We start from the raw sequence: 19156 nt of genomic DNA, 5'->3' as shown, positions 1-19156 counted from the left end.
CGTTTACTCCTGTTCTTTCTTTTTCTTTTCTTTGTCGGTCATGGAGCTTGAACTCAGGGCCTGGGTGCTGTCCCTCAGCAACGCTCTACCTCTTTGAGCCACAGCGCCTCTTCAAGTTTTCTGATAGTCAGTTGGAGCTAAGACTCTCAAAGACTTTCCTACCAGGGCTGGCTTTGAACTTTGATCCTTGGACCTCAGGCGCCTGCGTAGCAGGATCCATCAATACCCGGCTTCTTTCCCTCCCCCCCCTCCTTCCTTCCTTTTCTTCCTTTTTTTTGGGGGGGAGGGGAGGTAGGTCATAGGGCTTGAACTCACGGCCTAGGTGCTTGCCCTGAGTTTTTGCTCAAGGCTAGCACTCTACCACTTGAGCTACAGCTCCACTTCTGGCTTTATTTTTTGGCAGTCAATTGAAGATAAGAGCCTCGTGGACTTCCCTGAGTAGCTAGGATTACAGGTGTGACCCACTGGCACCTAGCCACATTTAAAAAAAAATTTTGTTTACTATGTATTAAAATTGCATCCAGGGCTGGGAAGGTGGCTCAGTGGTAGAGCGCTTGCCTTGCACGCATGAGGCCCTGAGTTCGATTGCACAGCACCACATAAGCAGAAAAAGCCAGAAGTGGCGCTGTGGCTCAAGTGGTAGAGCCCTTGCCTTGAGCTGAAGAACTGAGAGACAGCGCCCAGGCCCAGAGTTCAAGCCCCACGACCGACAATAAAATAAAATAAAATAAAATAGCACCACCCAGGGGACCAACACAAGGAAGAAAGAACGAAAAAAAGAAAGAAAAGAAGGAAAAAAGAGGGCGAGAGAGAGGGGGGAGGAAGGGAGGAAGGGAGGAAGGAAGGGAGGAAGGAAGGGAGGAAGGAAGGAAGGAAGGAAGGAAGGAAGGAAGGAAGGAAGGAAGGAAGGAAGGAAGGAAGGAAGGAAAAGGAGCCGGAAAAGGAGCCGGACGCTGCTGAGAAGCTAAGAGGGTCTGGGATACTCTTGTAATAAGGAATAGCAGAGAAAAGGGGAGACGAGTTAGATAAGGGGAGGTTGAGGGGTGAGAAAGAGGAAATGAGAGTAATCAACCCTTTGAGGAGTTTCCCTGCCAAGCAGAACAGGAAAATGGAGAGGGGCGGGTGGTTGCAGGGGAATGTGAGGTCAAGGGGGGGCATCTTAACATGGGAAATTTCAGCCGAGCACCATGGCTCCCACCTGTAATCCTAGCAACTCTGGAGGCTGAGATCTGAGGATATGAGATCTGAGGATCGGATTTTCTGTCCAGCTGGAGCAGAAAAGGCTGTGAGACTCTTATCTCCAGCAAAAAGCCAGAAGTGGAGCTGTGGCCCAAGTAGTAGACACACACACACACACACACACACACACACACACACACACACACACACACACACACACGCAGAAGTAACTCCACATTGAAGTCACACTGTGAAAGAAGCAAAATGGAGCAAGGCCTAGAGGACAGCAGTCACTGTAGGCCCATGTAAGGGACAGGAAGTGTAGGCCAGGCTATACCAGAAGTGAACTATGAGGCAGTGGACAGAAGGCACTTGGAATGAAGATTGGTACATTACTGTCATAAAGACAGTGGTTCAGCCAGGCGCCGGTGGTTTATACCTATCATCCTAGCTACTCAGGAGGCTGAGATCTGAGGATCATGGTTCAAAACTCGCCCAGGCAGGAAGGGCAAGGAAAGTCCGTGAGACTCTTAGCTCCAATTAACCATCAAAAAGCCAAAGGTGGAGCCGCAGCTCTAGTGGGAAAAAGCTAAAGGACAGAGCCCAGGCCCTACATTCAAGCCCCAGTACTGGCACAAAAAAAAATGTGGTGTAGGAGACAAGGCTCAAATGGCAGTGCACCTACTTAACAAGCATGAAGTCAAAATCTGGTTCTACAAAAAATAATGTGGAGCTGGGCCCCAGTGGCTCACGCCTGTCATCCTAGCTACTCAGGAGGCTGAGAACTGAGGACTGCAGTTCAAAGCCAGCTCAGGCTGGAAAGTCTATGTGACTCTTCTCTCTAATGAACCACCAGAAAACCAGAAGTGGTGCTGTGGCTCAAGTGGTAGAGCGCTGGCCTTGAGCTGAAGAGCTGAGAGACAGCACCCAGCCCCTGAGTTCAAATCCCATAACCAAAAAAAAAAAAAAAAACCCAACAACTGTGTAGCTGAAATAAAATTGAGGCTTGGGTTTTGAGGTCAAGGGGTCAGCTTGTCGAAGGCCTGACCACACTGAGCATGTGTTGGTGAGGTCAGGGCAGGGCTGACAGAGGAGACAAGCACTGGTTTGCAGGAAATGTGTCATCTCCCTTAGAAATGTCAGTTTCTTCAGTGTGTGTGTGTGTGTGTGTGTGTGTGTGTGTGTGTGTGTGTGTGTGTGTGTGTGTGTGTGTGTGTGTGTGTGTGTGTGTGTGTGTGTGTGTGTGTGTGTATGTGTGTGTGTGTGCGCGCCACTCTTGGGGCTTGATATCTGGACCAGGGCACCGTCCCTGAGCTCCTTTTGCTCAAGACTCGTATTGTACCACTTGAGCCCCAGCTCCAGCATCCCTTCTGGCTTTTTGGATGGTTCATTAAGAGATAAGAAGAGTCTCAGGGACTTTCCTGCCCAGGCTGGCTTCAAACCCTGCTCCTCAGACCTCAGCCTCCTGAGTAGCTGGGATGACGGGTGAGAGCCTCCAGCGCTCGCTCAGCAGATGTGTATACCTTTCAAACCTTTCTCTTTCCTCCCCTGTGACCCCCAGCTTGAGTCTCCTGCCCCCCAATTTTGGTCCCTCAAGTTCAGTCTTCCCATGTCTCCATCCTGCCTTTGACCACCACCTGCCTCTCTCTGCCTATGTGACATTCCTGCTGTATAGTGACCCAACATGGCCACCAGATTGCCTACACCCTGCCCCTCTGCTTCCGTGGATCGGAGCCACACGTGGCTGGAGTCAGACCAGGTCCTCTGGTGCCAGGAGCTAAAGTGACCCCAGGCAGTTGCAGGAGGGAACGGGAAGGCTTTATTATGAGCAAATCTGTACACTGTACATCCGGGTATTCACGTAAGGGTCTCCCCCCCCCCCAGGCTGCCTGCTGGGAGATGTTTCCCCCAGGGGACAGCAACCTCAGTGGCCCTGTTGTCTATCAGGTGACAGGCCTTGCTATCAGGGCCGATCACAGGGGACAGGGCCCTTCTTCTTCTCCCGGCTCAGCAGGGTCACCAGCTTGGCCCGGAAACCCACCTGAGCCCCAGAACGGCCACCCTGCCCTGCCTCGTCCAGCTCCAGTTCTAGAAGCCGCCGATACTGGGCCTCCAGGCTGCTGTCCTGAGCCGGGCCGGGCCAGCTTAGATCCTCACTGTTATGGTAGATGGGGCTGGCCAAGGGACTGTGGCTAGCAGGAGAGCCTTCTGGAGGCTTGGGAGCCGCCGTGGGCAGCGCCGGGCTGGCTTCGGGCACGCCCAGGTTCTCATAGAGGTGCTCGGCCGAGGCTGGCGGCCTGCTGCTCGGCTTACACACCGAGGCATAGAGACAGGAGGCTGGATCTTCCAGGGCGGGGCCCAGCTGGAGCGGCAAGCTCTGGGGTCCAGGCTCAGCCACATGAGCCTTCTTGGAGGTGGATCGCTGGGGCCTACCTGGTGGTATGTCCTGAAGCTCTTCAGGGGGGTCGAGGGAGGGCAGGGAGATGGCCCGGGCTAGAAGGCAGGGCTGAGCGGGCCTGGGCGGCTCATGCAGCCGCTCTCGCTTGTGGGCGATGGCAGCGGCCACAGCCCCGCACAGGTCAGGGGCTCGTGGGCTGCTGAAGGCAAAGAGCCCCTCACCGGAGTCACAGCGCCGGCCAGCCTCGAAGGAGAACACGCCCTGTGGACAGGCCAGACAAGCCAGGGTCAGTCCTTCATTCTGGAAAGTCCCGGGACTTGAACTCAGGGCCTGGGCGTCGTCCCTGAGCTCTTCAGCTCATAAGTGAGCACATTGAAGCCACAGCGCCAATTCTGGTTTTCATGGGAGGTAAGAGCCTCAGGAGCCTTCCTGCCTGGACTGGCTTTGAACCGGGATCCTCAGATCTCAGCCTCCCGAGTAGCTGGGATGACAGGCGTGAGGGCATCAGCAGGGGGGTTAAGGGGGTTGGGCAAGCATCTCACCTTGTCAGAGCCAAACTTCCGCAGGAAGTGGTAGGGCCAGGTGTAGAGATCTTGGGAGCGGGCTGTGTCTTTCAGCCGGATGGCTTCAGTGCCCAGCACCAGGAGATAGGACCCCTTCAGCTGGCAGCGGACAGCAGCCTCGTTCCTTTGCACAACCACTGGAAACTCGCCCACTGTAGGCAAGCAGAGAGGACACGCCATGAGCCCCACACAGCTTGGTTCTGGGCATGACAGACTGAGTCCCCTCAGACGTTCCCCTTTATCCCCTGACTCACCTTCCTGCCAGGAAGAGTAAATGGAGTTGTCCTCCATGGGGACCAGGCCCTTTGGGGGAGACTGAGTCGCTGCAGGCCTGGATGAACAGTTCCCTGTGCCCTAGGGAACAGGCTCAAGGTCAAGCGGGTCAAGTTCAAGTCAGCCGTTAAGAGTACTGGGGATCCTCTTCCTGACCCTTCCCGCCCGGGGCCTGCAGTCCATGCACCCCAGGGCCAGTCCCAGGCCTGCTTGGCACCTGCTGGATTCTGGGGATGCCCTCCTAGGCATGATGGAGCAGCGATTGGGGGGTGGGCTTTGGAGGGGGTGGAGCCTGCCAGTGACGGACAGCACCCAAGTAGATGATTCCACCACAGCCCCTGCGCCTGCCCAGGGACCCGGCAGGCCTGGCCCCAGTGAAGGGGTGGGTGGTTTAGGGGTGGCTCATCTGAATGAATCCCTCAGTGAGCAACACCCCAGGCTTCCTTCTCTATCTCCCCAAAACTACCTGTGAGTCACTTTTTTTTAAGTCAGTCGTGGGGCTTGAACTCTGGGCCTGGGCGCTGTCCCTCAGCTCTTCAGCCCAAGGCAAGTGCTCTACCACTTGAGCCACAGCGTCACTTCCGGCTTTCTGGTGCTTTATTAGAGATAAGAGTCTCACAGACTAGGGGCTGGGAAGGTGGCTCAGTGGTAGAGCGCTTGCCTTGCATGCTCAAGGCCCTGGGTTCGATTCCTCAGCACCACATAAGCAAAAAGAAAAAAGCCAGAAGTGGCGCTGTGGCTCAAGTGGTAGAGCGCTAGCCTTGAGCTGAAGAGCTGAGGGACAGCACCCAGGCCCAGAGTTCAGGCCCCATGATTGGACCCAAAAAACAAAACAAAACAAAACAAAACAAAAAAAAAAGAGTCTCACAGACTTTCCTGTCTGGGCTGGCTTTGAACCATGAGCCTCAGATCTCAGCCTCCTGAGTAGCTAGGATTATAGATGTGAGCCACTGGTACCTGGCTCAAAATTTGTGTGTGTGTGTGTGGGGGAATAAAATACAATTTACCATTTGAGTATTGTAAAACACACAATTCATTGTGTGTGTGTGTGTGTGTGTGTGTGTGTTAGTATATTGAGGGGGTGATATGGCCATCATCACTATCAAATTCCAAGAACTCGATTATCACCCCAAATGGAAACTCTGTGTCTGTCGGCACTTGCTTCCCATTTTTACCCTCTTCTACAGTTGTAGTCACAACTCATCTATCTTTACATATTTGTCTTACACAAGTAGAATCACACAAGATAAGAACATTCATGTGGGTCTTGGTGGTAGAGCGCTTGCCTAGCATGCATGAAGCCCTGGGTTTGATTCCTCAGTACCCACATACACAGAAAAAGCCAGGAATGGTGCTGTGGCTCAAGCGGTAGAGGATCAGCCTTGAGCAAAAGAAGCTCAGGGACAGTGCTCAGGCCCTGAGTTCAAAGCTCCAGGACTGGCAAAAAAACAAAAACAAAAACAACAAGTGCATGTTCAAGGTTCATCCACACAACATGTGTCTGTGGTGCCTTGCTTTTTTACGGCTGAGTTGCTCTCCAGTGTTTGGAGATTGCGTTTTGGTGATCCATTCATCAGGGGGTAGATATGAATAGGTTGGTAACTGTGAATAGCAGTTCATGTCCAGGTGTCATGTGAACATGTTTCGATTCTCTTGGGTATAAATCAAGTGGTTGAGTTGCTGGGTCATATGGTCACTCCATGACGACCATTTTGAGGAACCACCAAACCTGTTCCCTAGGGTCCATTACAGACCTGGGAGATTTTTACAACCATCAGCATCTGGCTTTAAACACTCCAATGGCTTCTCCTCTGACTCAGAATAAAATTCCCCACTCCACCCACGGCCTAGGGCGGTCTCAGCTGGCTCCTACCAGAGACTCCTCAACCTCAGGACCTTCGGCATATTCCTCTCCTGCATTGTTTTTTTTGCTTTTTGGTCAGGACGTTTTCCTTCCTTCCTTCCTTCCTTCCTTCCTTCCTTCCTTCCTTCCTTCCTTCCTTCCTTCCTTCCTCCCTCCCCTCCCCTTCCCTTCCTCTCTTCCTTCCTTTCTTTCTTTGCTTTCTTGTTGTTCAGGCCCACTGTCCCCTCCTCAGAGAAGCTTCTTTGGACTCTTGTCTGCCTGTTCGCTCCAATCCCATCCCTGAGTCTCATTTCCTGTCTAGCATGCGTGCACAGCCCTCTGGGATTTGTCCTATGACTTTCTGGGCGATTTCCCAGCCTCGCAGGTGGTTGGCAACGTTTAGCAAGTGACAGGATGTGAGTGAACATGCGTGGGGGTGACGTCACCCCAGCCCTGCCCCCCTCACCCATGCCGCCCCCCCACCCCCCACCTGGCCCCAGCCCCTGTACTTACAGGGAAGGCCAGCTGGCAGATGGGTCCTATCCATGACTGGCGGTGCTGGGCGGCCAGCAGGTGGCTTCGCTCCGTGGTGGTGAGCAGGAAGGCACCCGTGTCCTGGGGGCAGCTTTCGTGGTCCGTGGGCAGCACGGACACGCAGTCAGCCAGGCGGATGACCCTGCGCTCCCCGCGCCGCCCGGGCCCCGCAGGTCGGTCACTTGCTGGCCCCGGGCCGCCATCGCGCATGTCCCAGCTCTCCAGCCGGGCCACGCCGGACGGGCCTCCAGCGTACAGCAGGGCCCACACCTTCCGCCACGACTTCTAAGGGGGGGAGGGGGGACAGGGAGACCATGGGTGGCAGGGTGTCCCTGTCACTTAGGCCAGCACAAGCTGCTCAGCAACTGACCATCCACGCCCTGATGTCAAGGGTACCAGGGCTGGGCCAGGCAGCTTGAGCAAAAGTATGTGTTTGGGACCAGTCAGCCCTGGGTTCAAATACCACACTGCCATTTCTTGCGATCTCAGAAAAGCTAGCATCTGGGCTGGGAAGGTGGCTTAGTGGTAGAGTGCTTACCTAGCATGCAGGAAGCCCTGGGTGCCCAGGCCCTGAGTTCAAGCCCCAGGACTGGCAAAGAAAAAAATTTTTAAAAAAAGAAAAGAAAAGGTGGGCACTGGTGGCTCACACCTGTCATCCTAGCTACTCAGGAGGCTGAGATCTGAGGATCGTGGTTCAAAGCCAGCCAGGGCAGGAAAGTCTGTGAGATTCTTTTTTTGTTGGTCATGGAGCTTGAACTCAGGGCCTGGGCACTGTCCCTCAGCTCTTCAGCTCAAAGTGAGTGCTCTACCACTTGAGCAACAGCGCCACTTCTGTTTTTCTGGTGGTTTATGGGAGATCAGAGTCTCATGGACTTTGCAGCCCAGGCTGGCTTTGAACTGCGATCCTCAGATCTCAGCCTCCTGAGTAGCTAGGATGACAGGGGTGAGCCACCAATGCCCAGCTCTGTGAGACTCATCTCCAAGGAACCACCAGAAAACCAGAAGTGGCGCTGTGGCTCAAGGGGTAGAGCGCTCGCTTTGAGCTGAAGAGCTGAGGGACAGCATCCAGGCCAGAGTTCAAGCCCCACGACCAATAACAACAAAAAAATTAACCAGTATCCTAGTCTTCTAAGGACCCTGAAGACTTCTTCTGAAGTTTCTACACAGTCTCTGCATATATTTATATATTCTTTTTTTTCCTTTTCTTGGTGCCAGTACTGGGGCTTGAACTCAGGGCCTCTCCTACTCTTGCTTGGCTTTTCTGCTCAAGGCTGGTGCCTTAGATCTTGAGCAACACCTCCAATTATGGCTTTTTTTTAGTAGTTCGCTGGAGATAAGAGTCTCATGGACTTTTTTTTTTCTTTGTCAGTCATGCGGCCTGAACTCTGGGCCTGGGCCCAGTCTCTCAGCTCTTTAGCTCAAGGCTAGTGCTCTACCACTTGAGCCACAGCGCCATTTCCAGTTTTCTGGTGGTTCATTAGAGATAAGAGTCTCACGGACTTTCCTTCCGTGGTTGGCTTTGAACTATGATCCTCAGATCTCAGTGTCCTGGGTAGCTGAGATGACAGGCGTGAGCCACTGGCGCCCAGCTTCCACTTCCAGTATTTTAGATAAGAATCTCAGGGACTTTTCTGCCCAGGCTGGCTTCGAACCTCGATCCCGAGTAGCTTGGATTATAGTCAGGAGCCACCAGTGCCAGGCTATGTCTCTAGTCATGGGTGACCCATCTGATACTACTATGTTGATCCCCTTCCTCCCCAAAAAAAGGACACTTTCAGGGTGGGTCGGAAGGAGGCTGTGTGTCTTGCAGGCAAGGAAGGAAACATGCAAATACCTTCTAACAAAGGAAACAGGTGGTTTATCCTCTTGGGTAGCAGCTGCGGGCAAAGGTGAATTCCCCGCCGCACCCCCCCTGCCAGCCCTTGATGGAGATAGGGGCCCTGCCTGCCTCTGGGTACTGGTCTACCTCTGGGCACTCTAGCTTTACCCCTGGCCCTTTAGGGATGGGCTCTGTGCCCCTGCCACATGAGTCAGAAGGCAGAGGCTCTGTCCAGTTTGCGAATCTCTCTCTGCTTGCTTGTTTGAGGCTGTGGCTCTATCATGCCCACCATGCCTCCAGTCCAGCATTTTGCTGGTTCACTGGAGATAGGAGCCCCCGGGAGGGGGGGGGACGGGACTTTTCTGCCTGTCCTCAAATCACGATCCTCCAGGCCTCAGCCTCCTGAGTAGCTAAACATTGCCAGCGCGTGAGCCCCCAGTGCCTCTTAGCGGAGATTGTGACTTAGACCCTTCCTAGATTTGCAGCTTCCCCATCTCTACCCGAAGACAGGGGCTGAGTAAAGCAGGTTTGTTTTTGTTTTAACCCCGACCCTCCCAGGCCCAGAACCTGCTCTTTTCTGCTCACTCGTGAGTTCCTGGACTCCCCGCTCCGACCCAGACCCCTTTACGGTCCTCCCTGGGTCCCGGCAGAGTCAGCTGGGCAATGCCAGGCCAGCAGAGCCTGCTTTCTCTGCCTACCTCTGGCCCTTGGCAGCTGCCTGGCAGCCGGGAAATCCCACCTTGCCAAACTTGACCTGCTGCTGGTAGAGGACGCCATCCTTGACGGGGGTCTCCACGGACTCCATGGGTTGAGCTGTTGTGAAGACTTGGGGACACTGGCAGCCAGCCGGACAGGAACTTCCCCAACTTCCCCTTCTGCCGCTTCCCCCTCCCTTCATCCACAGCGGCCGGGGGAGGGGAGCACCGCTGGGGCTTGGGCTAAGGGGATGGGGGACGGAACATGTTTCTTCCTCAGGGTCTTGGCCAGTGCCAAGTGCTCACACCTGCCTGGTCGGGGTCTCAGTGGATGGGCGGGAGGGCAGTGGATCTCCAAGTCTGCACCAAGTCAGCTGGGCGTGAGAGTCTGACCACAGGCAGGCTGTCTTGAGTCACAAGATCTGGGCTCCCCCCTACCCCCCCCATCATTGTGCCACCCTGCCCCCACCCAGACCCTCCTCTGGCCCAGTGATCTCCTAGCTCTCCACCTCCTGATTCCTTGGATTTGTGCCACTGGGCTTGTTAGTGGTGGTCGTGGGGGATTGAACTCAGGGCCTTGTGTGTGGGAGGTATCATCTCAAATAGAATGTGCCATATGCCAGCCCTGACTCTGAATCAGTGGTGTCTCTCTCGTCTTGCGGTCTGGCTTGGGTCTCTTGGCCTGTTTCCCCATACTTCAGCCCTCTTACCTTGGTGTTGCTCAGCTGGCAGGCGGGGTGGGGTGGGTGAGGAGGGGGATCTATGTGAGATCTATGCCCTCCCCGCCATGGCTTCCACCACTCGAATGTGGGTGGCAGGCACCCAGTGGGCGTCCCAGAGAGGTCACATGTTCTAATAAAGCTTTGCTTCCTGCTGAGGGCTTTTTTTTTTTTTTTTTGAACTCCTTGTTTTGCTAGAGGCCAGTATTGGTGGGCCACTGTACTGATCCTGGGAAACCCTGAGGAGGGGCTGGCCTTGTGCCCACCAGGGTCCAGGGGCCCCAACCCCCCCCCCCCCACCCCATGTCCTTTGTGTGGTCTGCATCCGCCTTGCTATTTCAATGATGAGGAAATCAAGGCTGAGAAAGTTAAGCAACCTGCTTCAAGCCCAGCACCACACACGGCTTGAGCAACTGCTGTACTGCTGGGTTCGGCCTGTGAGGAGCCGAGCTGCGCCCCCCCCCCTTCTGCCCACCACTTGCCAGGTGCTGGTGGTGCTGGGGCTTGAACTCAGGGGCCTGGGCACTGTCCCTGAGCTTTTGTGCTCAAGGCTTGTGCTTTGTTTCTTGGCTAGGGCCATGTGTGGCTTTTTGGTGATGATAGGGAAGAGAGGAAGTCACGTGCTTTCCTGCCTGGGAAATGAATGAGGATCCTCAGATCTCAGCCTCCTGAGCAGCTGGGGTGACAGGCGTGAGCCACGGGGTACCTGGCCAGGTGTTGAAATCTTGACCCGCTGGCAGTCTTGTGATATCCACGTGGGTTCCTAGCCGAGCCTCCCACTTACCTGGGATCCACTAGGCTCTTCTGGACCCTGACAGCCCCAGCCTGAGCTGGGCACACAGAGGGGCTGGGGGAGGGGAGCAGTCTCGTGGCATCTGCCACCTCTTCCACGAATGGAACTGAGTGTCCCTTGGCTGGGAGTAGGCACAGAAGGGCGGTGGCAGGGGCCTGGGGCAGGAAGAGGCCTCCCAAGGGGCTCTACAAGTCTCAGAATGTCGCAGGAAGAGAGAGAGATAGAGATGTAGCCATTTCCTCTTGGCCCCCACTGTGATCCCTCCTTAGGTCACCCCCCCCACACACACACACCTCTAGCAGGGCTCATGAGGATGTGCCCCGAGCCCTGGGAAAAGAGGGCGCTGGACAGGCAGCTCTATCCACAGCCAAGTGCCAGCAAGCGGGGACACCTTGCAGCCGAACCCCAAACAGGGCAACCAGGGCAGAAGGCGAGACACAGAGGCAGGGCGGGGCTGTGCTTTAATAGCAACGAGAAGACAGGGAGGAGAAACAAAAATAGTCATTCTGGGGTGGGGGTCCAGGGAATGCCCAGGCCAGCTGGGCCAAGGGGGCTGGCTTCCTGTCCAGCGGGCTGGTGTGTGTGGGGAGTTCAGGCCTGAGACTGTGTCCTCGGCTAGAAGTCCATGGAGCTGTGGGCCAGGTAGTCCTTGCGGCCAATGTTGCTGACCTGCTTGGTCTGCATGGCTTCCAACTTGGGGCAGTCGGTGATGCGATGGCCCAGCCCCCCGCAGAAGGCACAGCCACGCTCTCCTGTGCGGGAGGACGGGAGCTGGGTCAGCCAGGCCGCAGGGCCCTCCGTTATGGAGTCCACCCGTGTCATGAATGAACGGCTGCCTTCCATGCTGCTCCCGCCTCCCTGCCTCCAGGGACTGGTGCTCCAGCCTGCCAGTCACCTCCAAGGTCCAGTGGGGACGCATCCCTGCCTTCCCACCCCGCCCCTCACCTCCAATGTCCAGCATGGACTCGTCCCCGCAGTGCAGGACTTGCAGCACGGGCGGCACCTTCTGCTTGGCTTCCAGCAGCAAGGCCTTGAGGTCCATGAGCACCGACTCATCTGGAGGAGAGGAGGGAAGGTCAGGCCCCACCCCGGGAGGCCACACACACAGGGCTTGGGACAGCTCTGGTGGCTGTGGTGACCGACTCACCGCAGGCCTTGTTGATGAAGGTGGTGGCGATGCCTGTGTTTCCGGAGCGCCCGGTGCGGCCGATCCGGTGCACTGGAGAGGGAGAGAGACGGAGAGAGAAAGGGAGAGGGAAACAGGTCTGGCTTACTGCCCAGGCACTGGCAGGCTTGCTTGCTTCTTCTTGTGTGTTGCCCACACCCTGTCCCCCCCACCCCAGCACCCCAAGCTCCTTACCGTAGTTCTCGATTTCCTCAGGCATGTCGTAATTAATGACGTGCTGGATGGCAGGGAAATCCAGGCCCTTGGAAGCCACATCGGTGGCCACTAGGACGTCTTTCTTGCCCTCTCGGAAGGCCTCGATGGCTTTGGTCCGTTCCTCCTGGTCTAGGGAAGGGCAGGCAGAGACTGTCAGGCTGATGGTAGGAGTTCTGGAAGCGGTGGTGGGCAGGCTGGGGAAGGGGAGAGGAAGGGGCTGTGATGGCAGAGGGGCCCACGCCAAGAATTGCACTGCTCTGACCTTTGCCCCCGTGGATGGCCACGGCCTCGACCCCCTTGAGCAGCAGGTATTCGTGGATCGCATCCACATCTGCTTTCTTCTCCGCAAAGATGAGCACCTGCCCGGGAAGGCGTTGGGCCAGTCAGAGGTGTGCCGCTAGCTTCCCCTTACCACCCTCCCCCTCACGCGGGTCCCCAGGCACCAGCCGGCCACTGCACTCACCGGCGGGGGGGTCTTCTGCAGGCACTCCAGCAAGTACACCATCTTGGCCTCTTCCTTCACGTATTCTACCTCCTGCCGCCAAAGGAACCAGGTCAGGGGATCCCAGCGAGAGGCAACCCCAGTCCTAGTCCGGCCACAAGAGGCCGGGACTCTAAGATGAGACAGGTGACCAATGGCCTTTTTTTTGGCCAGCACTGGGGCTGGAAGTCAGGGCCTGAGGCTCTGTCCCTGGGCCTCTCTGTACTCAGGGGTAAAGCTCTACCACTTGAGCCACAGTACCACAGATGGCTTGTTTTTTGCTGGTTAACTGGAGATAAGAATATCTTGGGTGTTGGTGGCTCATGCCTGTCATCCTGGCTACTCAGGAGGCTGAGATCTGAGGATCACGGTTCAAAGCCAGCCTCGGCAGGAATGTCTGTGAGATTCTTATCTCCAATGAACCGTCAGAAAACCAGAAGTGGCGCTGTGGCTCAAGTGGTGGAGTGCTTGCCTTGAGCTGAAGAGCTGAGGGACAGGCTCCGAGTTCAAGCCAACCAAAAAAAAAAAAAAGTCTTTCCTGCCCAGGCTGGCTTCAAACCATGATCCTCAGATCTCAGCCACCGGCACCTAGCTAGCAGCCTCTTGCCACCCAGGGCTGAGCACCCTAAGAATGGCCTTGGCTAAAGGCTGGGGGGGAGAGGGGAGAAGAGGGGGTTCAATGGAACCTCCTGGCCACACAAGGTGGATTTTTTTTTTGCTCTAATCAGTCTCAGGGCGGCCTCACAGGTGACAGATCTGCTTACCTGGATGACATCGAGGCTGGCGGCCCCGGCGCGCCCCACATTAATGGTGACAGGTTTTACCAGGGCACTCTTGGCGAAGTTCTGAATCTTCTTGGGCATGGTGGCACTGAAGAGTAGAGTCTGTCGCTGGCCCTGGGGGAATGGTGGGTCAAAGGGCAGAGGGTGTGAAGGGCTGGGCACCGGGCCTACAGGGTGAAGGGGGAGGGGATTGGGGGGGGGATCTGAGGAGGTTGAGATTCTGAGAGAGAGAGGGATAGTGTGTGTGTGTGTGTGGGGGGGGGAAATCCCTGTTCTTGGATGGGATATTCATGGGCTTAGGGAAGGGCCTAGAAATGCCGAGGCCAGGCACCTTGAAGTAGGAGAAGATGGTGCGGATGTCCCCCTCGAAGCCCATATCAATCATGCGGTCAGCCTCATCCAGGGCCAGGTAGCGACAGATGTCCAGGCTGACCATTTTCTTCTGTAGCAAATCCATGAGGCGCCCAGGCGTGGCCACCATCATGTGCACGCCGCTGAGGGACAAGAGAAAGACCGAGGTTGGAGCCACAGCACTGCTTCCGGCTTTGTGGAGTAGTTTATTGGAGCTAAGAGTCTCACGAGCCGGGAAGGTGGCCCAGTGGTAGAGCGCTTGCCTTGCATGCATGAGGTCCTGGGTTCGATTCCCCAGCACCACATAAGCAAAAAGAAAAAAAGCTGGAAGTGGCGCTGTGGCTCAAGTGGTAGAGTGGTCGCTTTGAGCTGAAAAGCTGAGGGACAGCGCCCAGGCCCAGAGTTCAGGTCCCACAACTGGACCCCCAAAAAAAGAGTCTCACAGTTTCCTGCCTGGGCTGGATCCTCAGATCTCAGCCTCCTGAGTAGCTTGGATGACAGGCGTGAGCCACCAATGCCTGGCTCTAAGAAACCTTTTTTGTTGTTTTTATACTGGTATTGGGACTTGAACTCGTGGTCTAGGCCCTGTCTTTGAGCTTTTGATCAAAGCTAGCGCTGCTCTACTACTTGAGCCACCATTTCACTTTCAATTCTTTGGTGGTTTATTGGAGATAAGAGTCTCATGGATTTCGTGCCTGGGTTGGCTTCAAACCATGATCCTCAGACTTGAGCCTTCTGAGTAGCAAGGTTTACAGGTGTGACGGTGACTAATTCTTTCTTCTCTACTCTTCATGACTCCCATCATCCTGCCCTAGGTACGGCATGCCTCTCTTTCAGAGGGGCTGCACCCTTCTGGCCAGTGCTTAGGCTGGGACCCCTTGTCCCCCTGGAGGGGGTCTGCTGTCTGAGTCTCTGCAGAAGCTGCACCCCAGGCTCTCAGTCCCTTCACAGGCCTTGCTGGGCTCACTTTCCTAGTCCTCCGATTTCTCCTTCCCTGAGCTTGGGAATGCCTCCGACACAGAGGCAGAGTCTTGCCCAGCGTAGAGCCTAGCATCTACCCCAGGGCATCTGGCGATGTCTGCTGGGGATTGCTCTGTGTGGAAAGGACACGGGTGCCCCTGACATCTGGCCTGTCCCCAGCGCCTCAGGGTCACTGGGCTAACCACACTGAACAAGTCTGGCTTTTCTGGTCACTGCACGGCTCACCTATACCTTCCCTGTAAAGCCACCCTGTCCTCTTCCCTTCTAGATGCCCTCAGACATTCCACATCATGCATTCCCACAATACCCCTGGGCCCTCTCCAAACCACCTTCCCTTAGATTTTGGGCCCATCAGAGGCCTCTGGCAGGGCCTGTGCAGTAGTTAAAGGGTCCCCTTGTTCTGGGGCTCAGAGGGAGCTTGGGGGACGGGGGGAGAGCTAGGAATGTCTGGACTCACTGTCGGATGGTCTCCATTTGCTCTTTGACAGACATGCCTCCAATGCAGAGGGCACAGCGCAGGAGCGGGGAGCTGTCCTCTTGCAGCAGGCGACAGTAATACTCCAGGATGCCGTGCGTCTGCCGGGCCAGCTCCCGCTGCAGGCACAGGAACGGGGCTCGTACCCGAACAGTCTCTTCACCTACCTCCCCGCCACCCTCCTCCCTTCCCCGCCGTGTCGATCTTACCGAGGGGCAAATGATGAGTCCGTAGGGCCCCTCACGCTTGGAGAAAGGCAACCGCTTCTCTTGCTCCAGGCAAAACATGATGACAGGCAGGGTAAACACCAGAGTCTTGCCTGACCCGGTGAAAGCTATACCAATCATGTCCCGGCCAGATAGACTGTTTAAAAGAGAGGACATGGGCTGGGAAGGTGGCTTAGTGGTAGAGTGCTTTCCTAGCAAGCAGGAAGCCCTGGGTTCGATTCTTCAGTATACACATACACAGAAAAAGGCAGTAGTGGTGCTGTGGCTCAAGTAGTATAGCTCTAACTTTGAGCAAAAGACACTCAGGGGCAGTGTCTAGGCCCTGAGTTCAAGCCCCAGAACAGAGAGAGAGAGAGAGAGAGAGAGAGAGAGAGAGAGAGGAGACATACTGCACACTGCAGCCAGGCCTGGTGGAAGACAGTGCCTACTTCTCTAGCCAAACACTTCCGGCCCCCCTCCCCCCCACCCCCCACTGCCCTCCTCTGGAACCCCAGGTCTACGGTGTGCACTCACATGGTGGGTATGCCCTGGATCTGAATGGGTGTTGGGTGAAGGATGCCTTTCTTCTTCAGGCCTCGAAGGATTGCTATGAAAAATAACAGGGGCTTTACTGGGGGTCCCAGAGCAGGTACAGTGAGCACTTTCTCACTGCTCTCAGGCTCAGGGAGAGGGAAGCGAGAGAGATTTCTTTGTTCAATGTCCACTGGCTTCCTGGAGCCAAGATTCCCACCCAGGTCTAAGCCCAGTGTCACCTTTCCACCAAAACTTTGAAACAATAGAAGAGAGTGAGACATCAGAGAAGTAACTGGAAAGAAGCTCCTTCTCAAATCTCTCCATCCCCATTGTTGGGCTCAGTAGGCCTAGGCATATACTCACACAGAGGCTTGGTTATAAAAGCAGAGCTGTTGGCTGGGCACTGGCGGCCCATAATCCCAGCTACTTAGAAGCTGGGGTCTGAGAATCAAAGTTCTGCCAGCCCAGGCAGAAATGTCTATCAGAATTTTTTTTTTTTCTTTTTGGTTAGTCATGGGGCTTGAACTCTAGGCCTGGGTGCTGTCCCTGAGCTCTTCAGCTGAAGGCCAGTGCTCTACCACTTGAGCCACAGCGCCACTTCTAGTTTTCTGGTGGTTAATTGGAGGTAAGAGCCTCACAGGCTTTCCTGTCCAGGGTGGCTTTGAACCACGATCCTAAGATCTCAGTCTCCTGAGTAGCTATGATTATAGGAGTAAGCCACCGGTGCCCAGATCCATCAGACTTTTTTTTTTTTATGGGTCCAGTAGTGGGCCTGAACTCTGGGCCTGAGCGCTGTCCCTCAGCTCTTCAGCTCAAGGCTAGCGCTCTACCACTTGAGCCACAGTGCCACTTCCGGCTTTTTTCTTTTTGCTTATGTGGTGCTGAGGAATCGAACCCAGGGCCTCGAGCATGCAAGGCAAGCGCTCTGCCACTGAGCCACCTTCCCAGCCCCCATCAGACTTTTATCTCCAATTAAATGGCACAAAATCTAGAAGTGGAGGTGTGGCTCAAGTGGTGGAGCACCGGCCTTGAGGGAAAAGGTAAGGGATTATGTCCTGGCTCTGAGTTCAACCCCCAGTATTGTTATACGTGCACGCGCGCGTGTGCACGCACACACAGACACAGACAACAGAGCATGGTTGTCTCACTGTTTTTAGGTACCTGCGGGAAACTTCATTTCCTTGAAGCTCTTGATGGGTGGTGGGATGCCATCTCCCTCCACCAGGATGTGATACTTCTTCCGTACTCGGTCATGCCTCTCTTCAGACATGTTCAGGACATAACGGGGTGGAGTCCAACTGAGGGTCAACAGTCGTGGTCAAGAAAAGTTATCTGAGCATAGCAGGTCTCTGGGTGCCACTGCCAGGGTCCACCACACATCATCCCAGCTAAGGGCAACCGCACAGACTACAGAGATGTACCTGGTTTTGATGGGGTCATCGTACGTGATGCCCTTGGCCATCTCCTTCACTGACATCAAGGCTAAGGAGACAAGACATAGCTCAAGGCTGGCTCTTGCTTCCCAGAGGATGAGACCCCTCCAGATCTAACATGCCTGCCTGAGGTTGGAGGAGAGGGGACTCAGTCTGCCTCCCCTTTGCCCTGGAGCTGGCACAATACCTCGTCCTTCCGCTACACTCTCCAGAATCTTCTCTTCTTCCTTGAGCTGCTTCTCCTTTGCAGACTCCTTGCGGGCTGAGGAAGGAAACCAAAGATGTCAAGAGATACCAACACAAGTGGCCAGGCTTAGCTGTGCTCTTCTGGCCCTGCCAGGCAGTGCTGCCGCAACCCACCTTCAGCCTTCTCTTTGAGGTGCTGGTGCTGATCCAAGAGGCTGACGTTGGACTGAGGGCCCAGGGGGATGTCGTCTTCATCCCCCCGGGGCTCGCTGCCGCTGTCCTGCTGCTCCTCCTCCGCGGCTCCCTTGCGTCTGCGCTGCAGCAGCTTCTGAAGCTGGGGTTCCACCAGTTCCCCTCAGAGCAAAGCCCGAGACAAGAGGAAGGGGCATCCCGGGAAGATTAGGGTGTACCCCCAGGGGCACCAGCTGCTGTGATACTAACTCTCCTCGGATCGCTCCTCTCCAAGGCCAGGGTCACCCACCCCGCTCCCCGCCCACCAGCACCCCTCACCAGGAGCTGCCGGCGCTGTCGCAGCGGCACATACGGCACGTATTCTTCGTCCTCCCCATCCTCATCCTCGGAGTGACTCCCTCCGGCAGTCGCCTCGTCAGGGCGGGCCCGCTGTGGATACGGAGTCAGGCCCGCGACCCCTCCCCGGCTCCCCACACACCGCCCCGACTCAGGCCCGCGACCCCTCCCCGGCTCCCCACACACCGCCCCGACTCAGGCCCGCGACCCGCTCCCCCGCTCCAGACCCGCGCGCGCCCCGGCCGCTGTCCCACCTTCCGCTCGGGTTCCGACTCCTCCATCCTTGGCGCACGCATGCGCGCTCCGGGCGACCACGCCCCCACGCTGCAACGAGAACCAATCAGGTGAGAGGGCATGGGCGTCGGCGCCTAGCAACAACGCGGAGCGCCGGGTGGCGCCGAGGGACAAACTTCCTTCCGAGGAGGCGGTAGCCGGACGGGAGCGTGAGCGGTGCCGGGGGTGGGGGCGAAGGCGTCAGGCCGGACGCCGGGGGACGTGCAGCGCGGGGCCCCGGGGGCGGCGTCCCGAGCTGGGGCTCCAGGGCCGCGTCCACCCCCGCGGCGCCGGTGGGGCGGGCGGGATCCGTGACCCCGCCTCCGCGGGGCGGGGCGCGCACGTCCGTGGCTGCGGCCGAGCGGGCGCGGAATGGCTGCTGGAGCGGGGAGCCCCCGGGGACGGCGGGTGTCCGAGCCCCCGGGGCAGCGTGGGAATCGCCGCGCGGGGAAGGGGGGCGAGGCCTCCGGAGGGAGAGTGGCGGCGACAGATGGCTGCTGGTGTGTGCGTGCGTGCGTGTGCACAGAGGTTCCGCAGGGAACAAAGGGACAGCCACACCGCGGGGGGGGGGGGGGGGGGGTACCGGGAACCAAGGCTGCCAAGGGCGCCCGGGCCCAGGGCTCGCGGGGAGAAAGGACTTGCCAGGAATTGGAGCCGCTAGGCACCAAAGCCTAGGACTGAAAGGAAGGAGGGAAAAAAAAAAAAAAAAAAAAAGCAGACGAACAATGC

General features: G+C 56.4%; 2 protein-coding genes across 2 annotated transcripts; both read right to left on the bottom strand.

The window, feature by feature from the left end:
• Positions 1-2975: 2975 nt before the first annotated feature.
• On the bottom strand, positions 2976-9433 carry Dok3 (docking protein 3). Its single transcript, XM_070036470.1, has 5 exons — positions 9349-9433; positions 6770-7075; positions 4395-4494; positions 4120-4292; positions 2976-3838 (listed from the first exon to the last, which is right to left on the bottom strand). The coding sequence occupies exons 1-5, from the start codon at positions 9412-9414 to the stop codon at positions 3143-3145; spliced, it is 1341 nt and encodes a 446-aa protein (XP_069892571.1). The 5' UTR covers positions 9415-9433; the 3' UTR covers positions 2976-3142.
• Positions 9434-11258: 1825 nt separating this feature from the next.
• Ddx41 (DEAD-box helicase 41) lies at positions 11259-18448 on the bottom strand. Its single transcript, XM_070036469.1, has 17 exons — positions 18409-18448; positions 18137-18247; positions 17801-17960; positions 17628-17702; positions 17429-17489; positions 17169-17305; positions 16008-16080; positions 15477-15630; positions 15250-15386; positions 13792-13954; positions 13443-13574; positions 12661-12732; positions 12460-12556; positions 12177-12326; positions 11964-12035; positions 11762-11872; positions 11259-11568 (listed from the first exon to the last, which is right to left on the bottom strand). The coding sequence occupies exons 1-17, from the start codon at positions 18433-18435 to the stop codon at positions 11432-11434; spliced, it is 1869 nt and encodes a 622-aa protein (XP_069892570.1). The 5' UTR covers positions 18436-18448; the 3' UTR covers positions 11259-11431.
• Positions 18449-19156: the final 708 nt, after the last annotated feature.

This window comes from Dipodomys merriami, unplaced genomic scaffold (genome assembly GCF_024711535.1).
Source record: "Dipodomys merriami isolate MVZ:Mamm:240054 unplaced genomic scaffold, mDipMer1.0.p SCAF_271, whole genome shotgun sequence".
Taxonomy (NCBI): Eukaryota; Metazoa; Chordata; class Mammalia; order Rodentia; family Heteromyidae; genus Dipodomys; species Dipodomys merriami.
The sequence above is the reverse complement of the archived record's forward strand: the minus strand, read 5'-3'. Positions and strand labels throughout refer to the sequence as shown.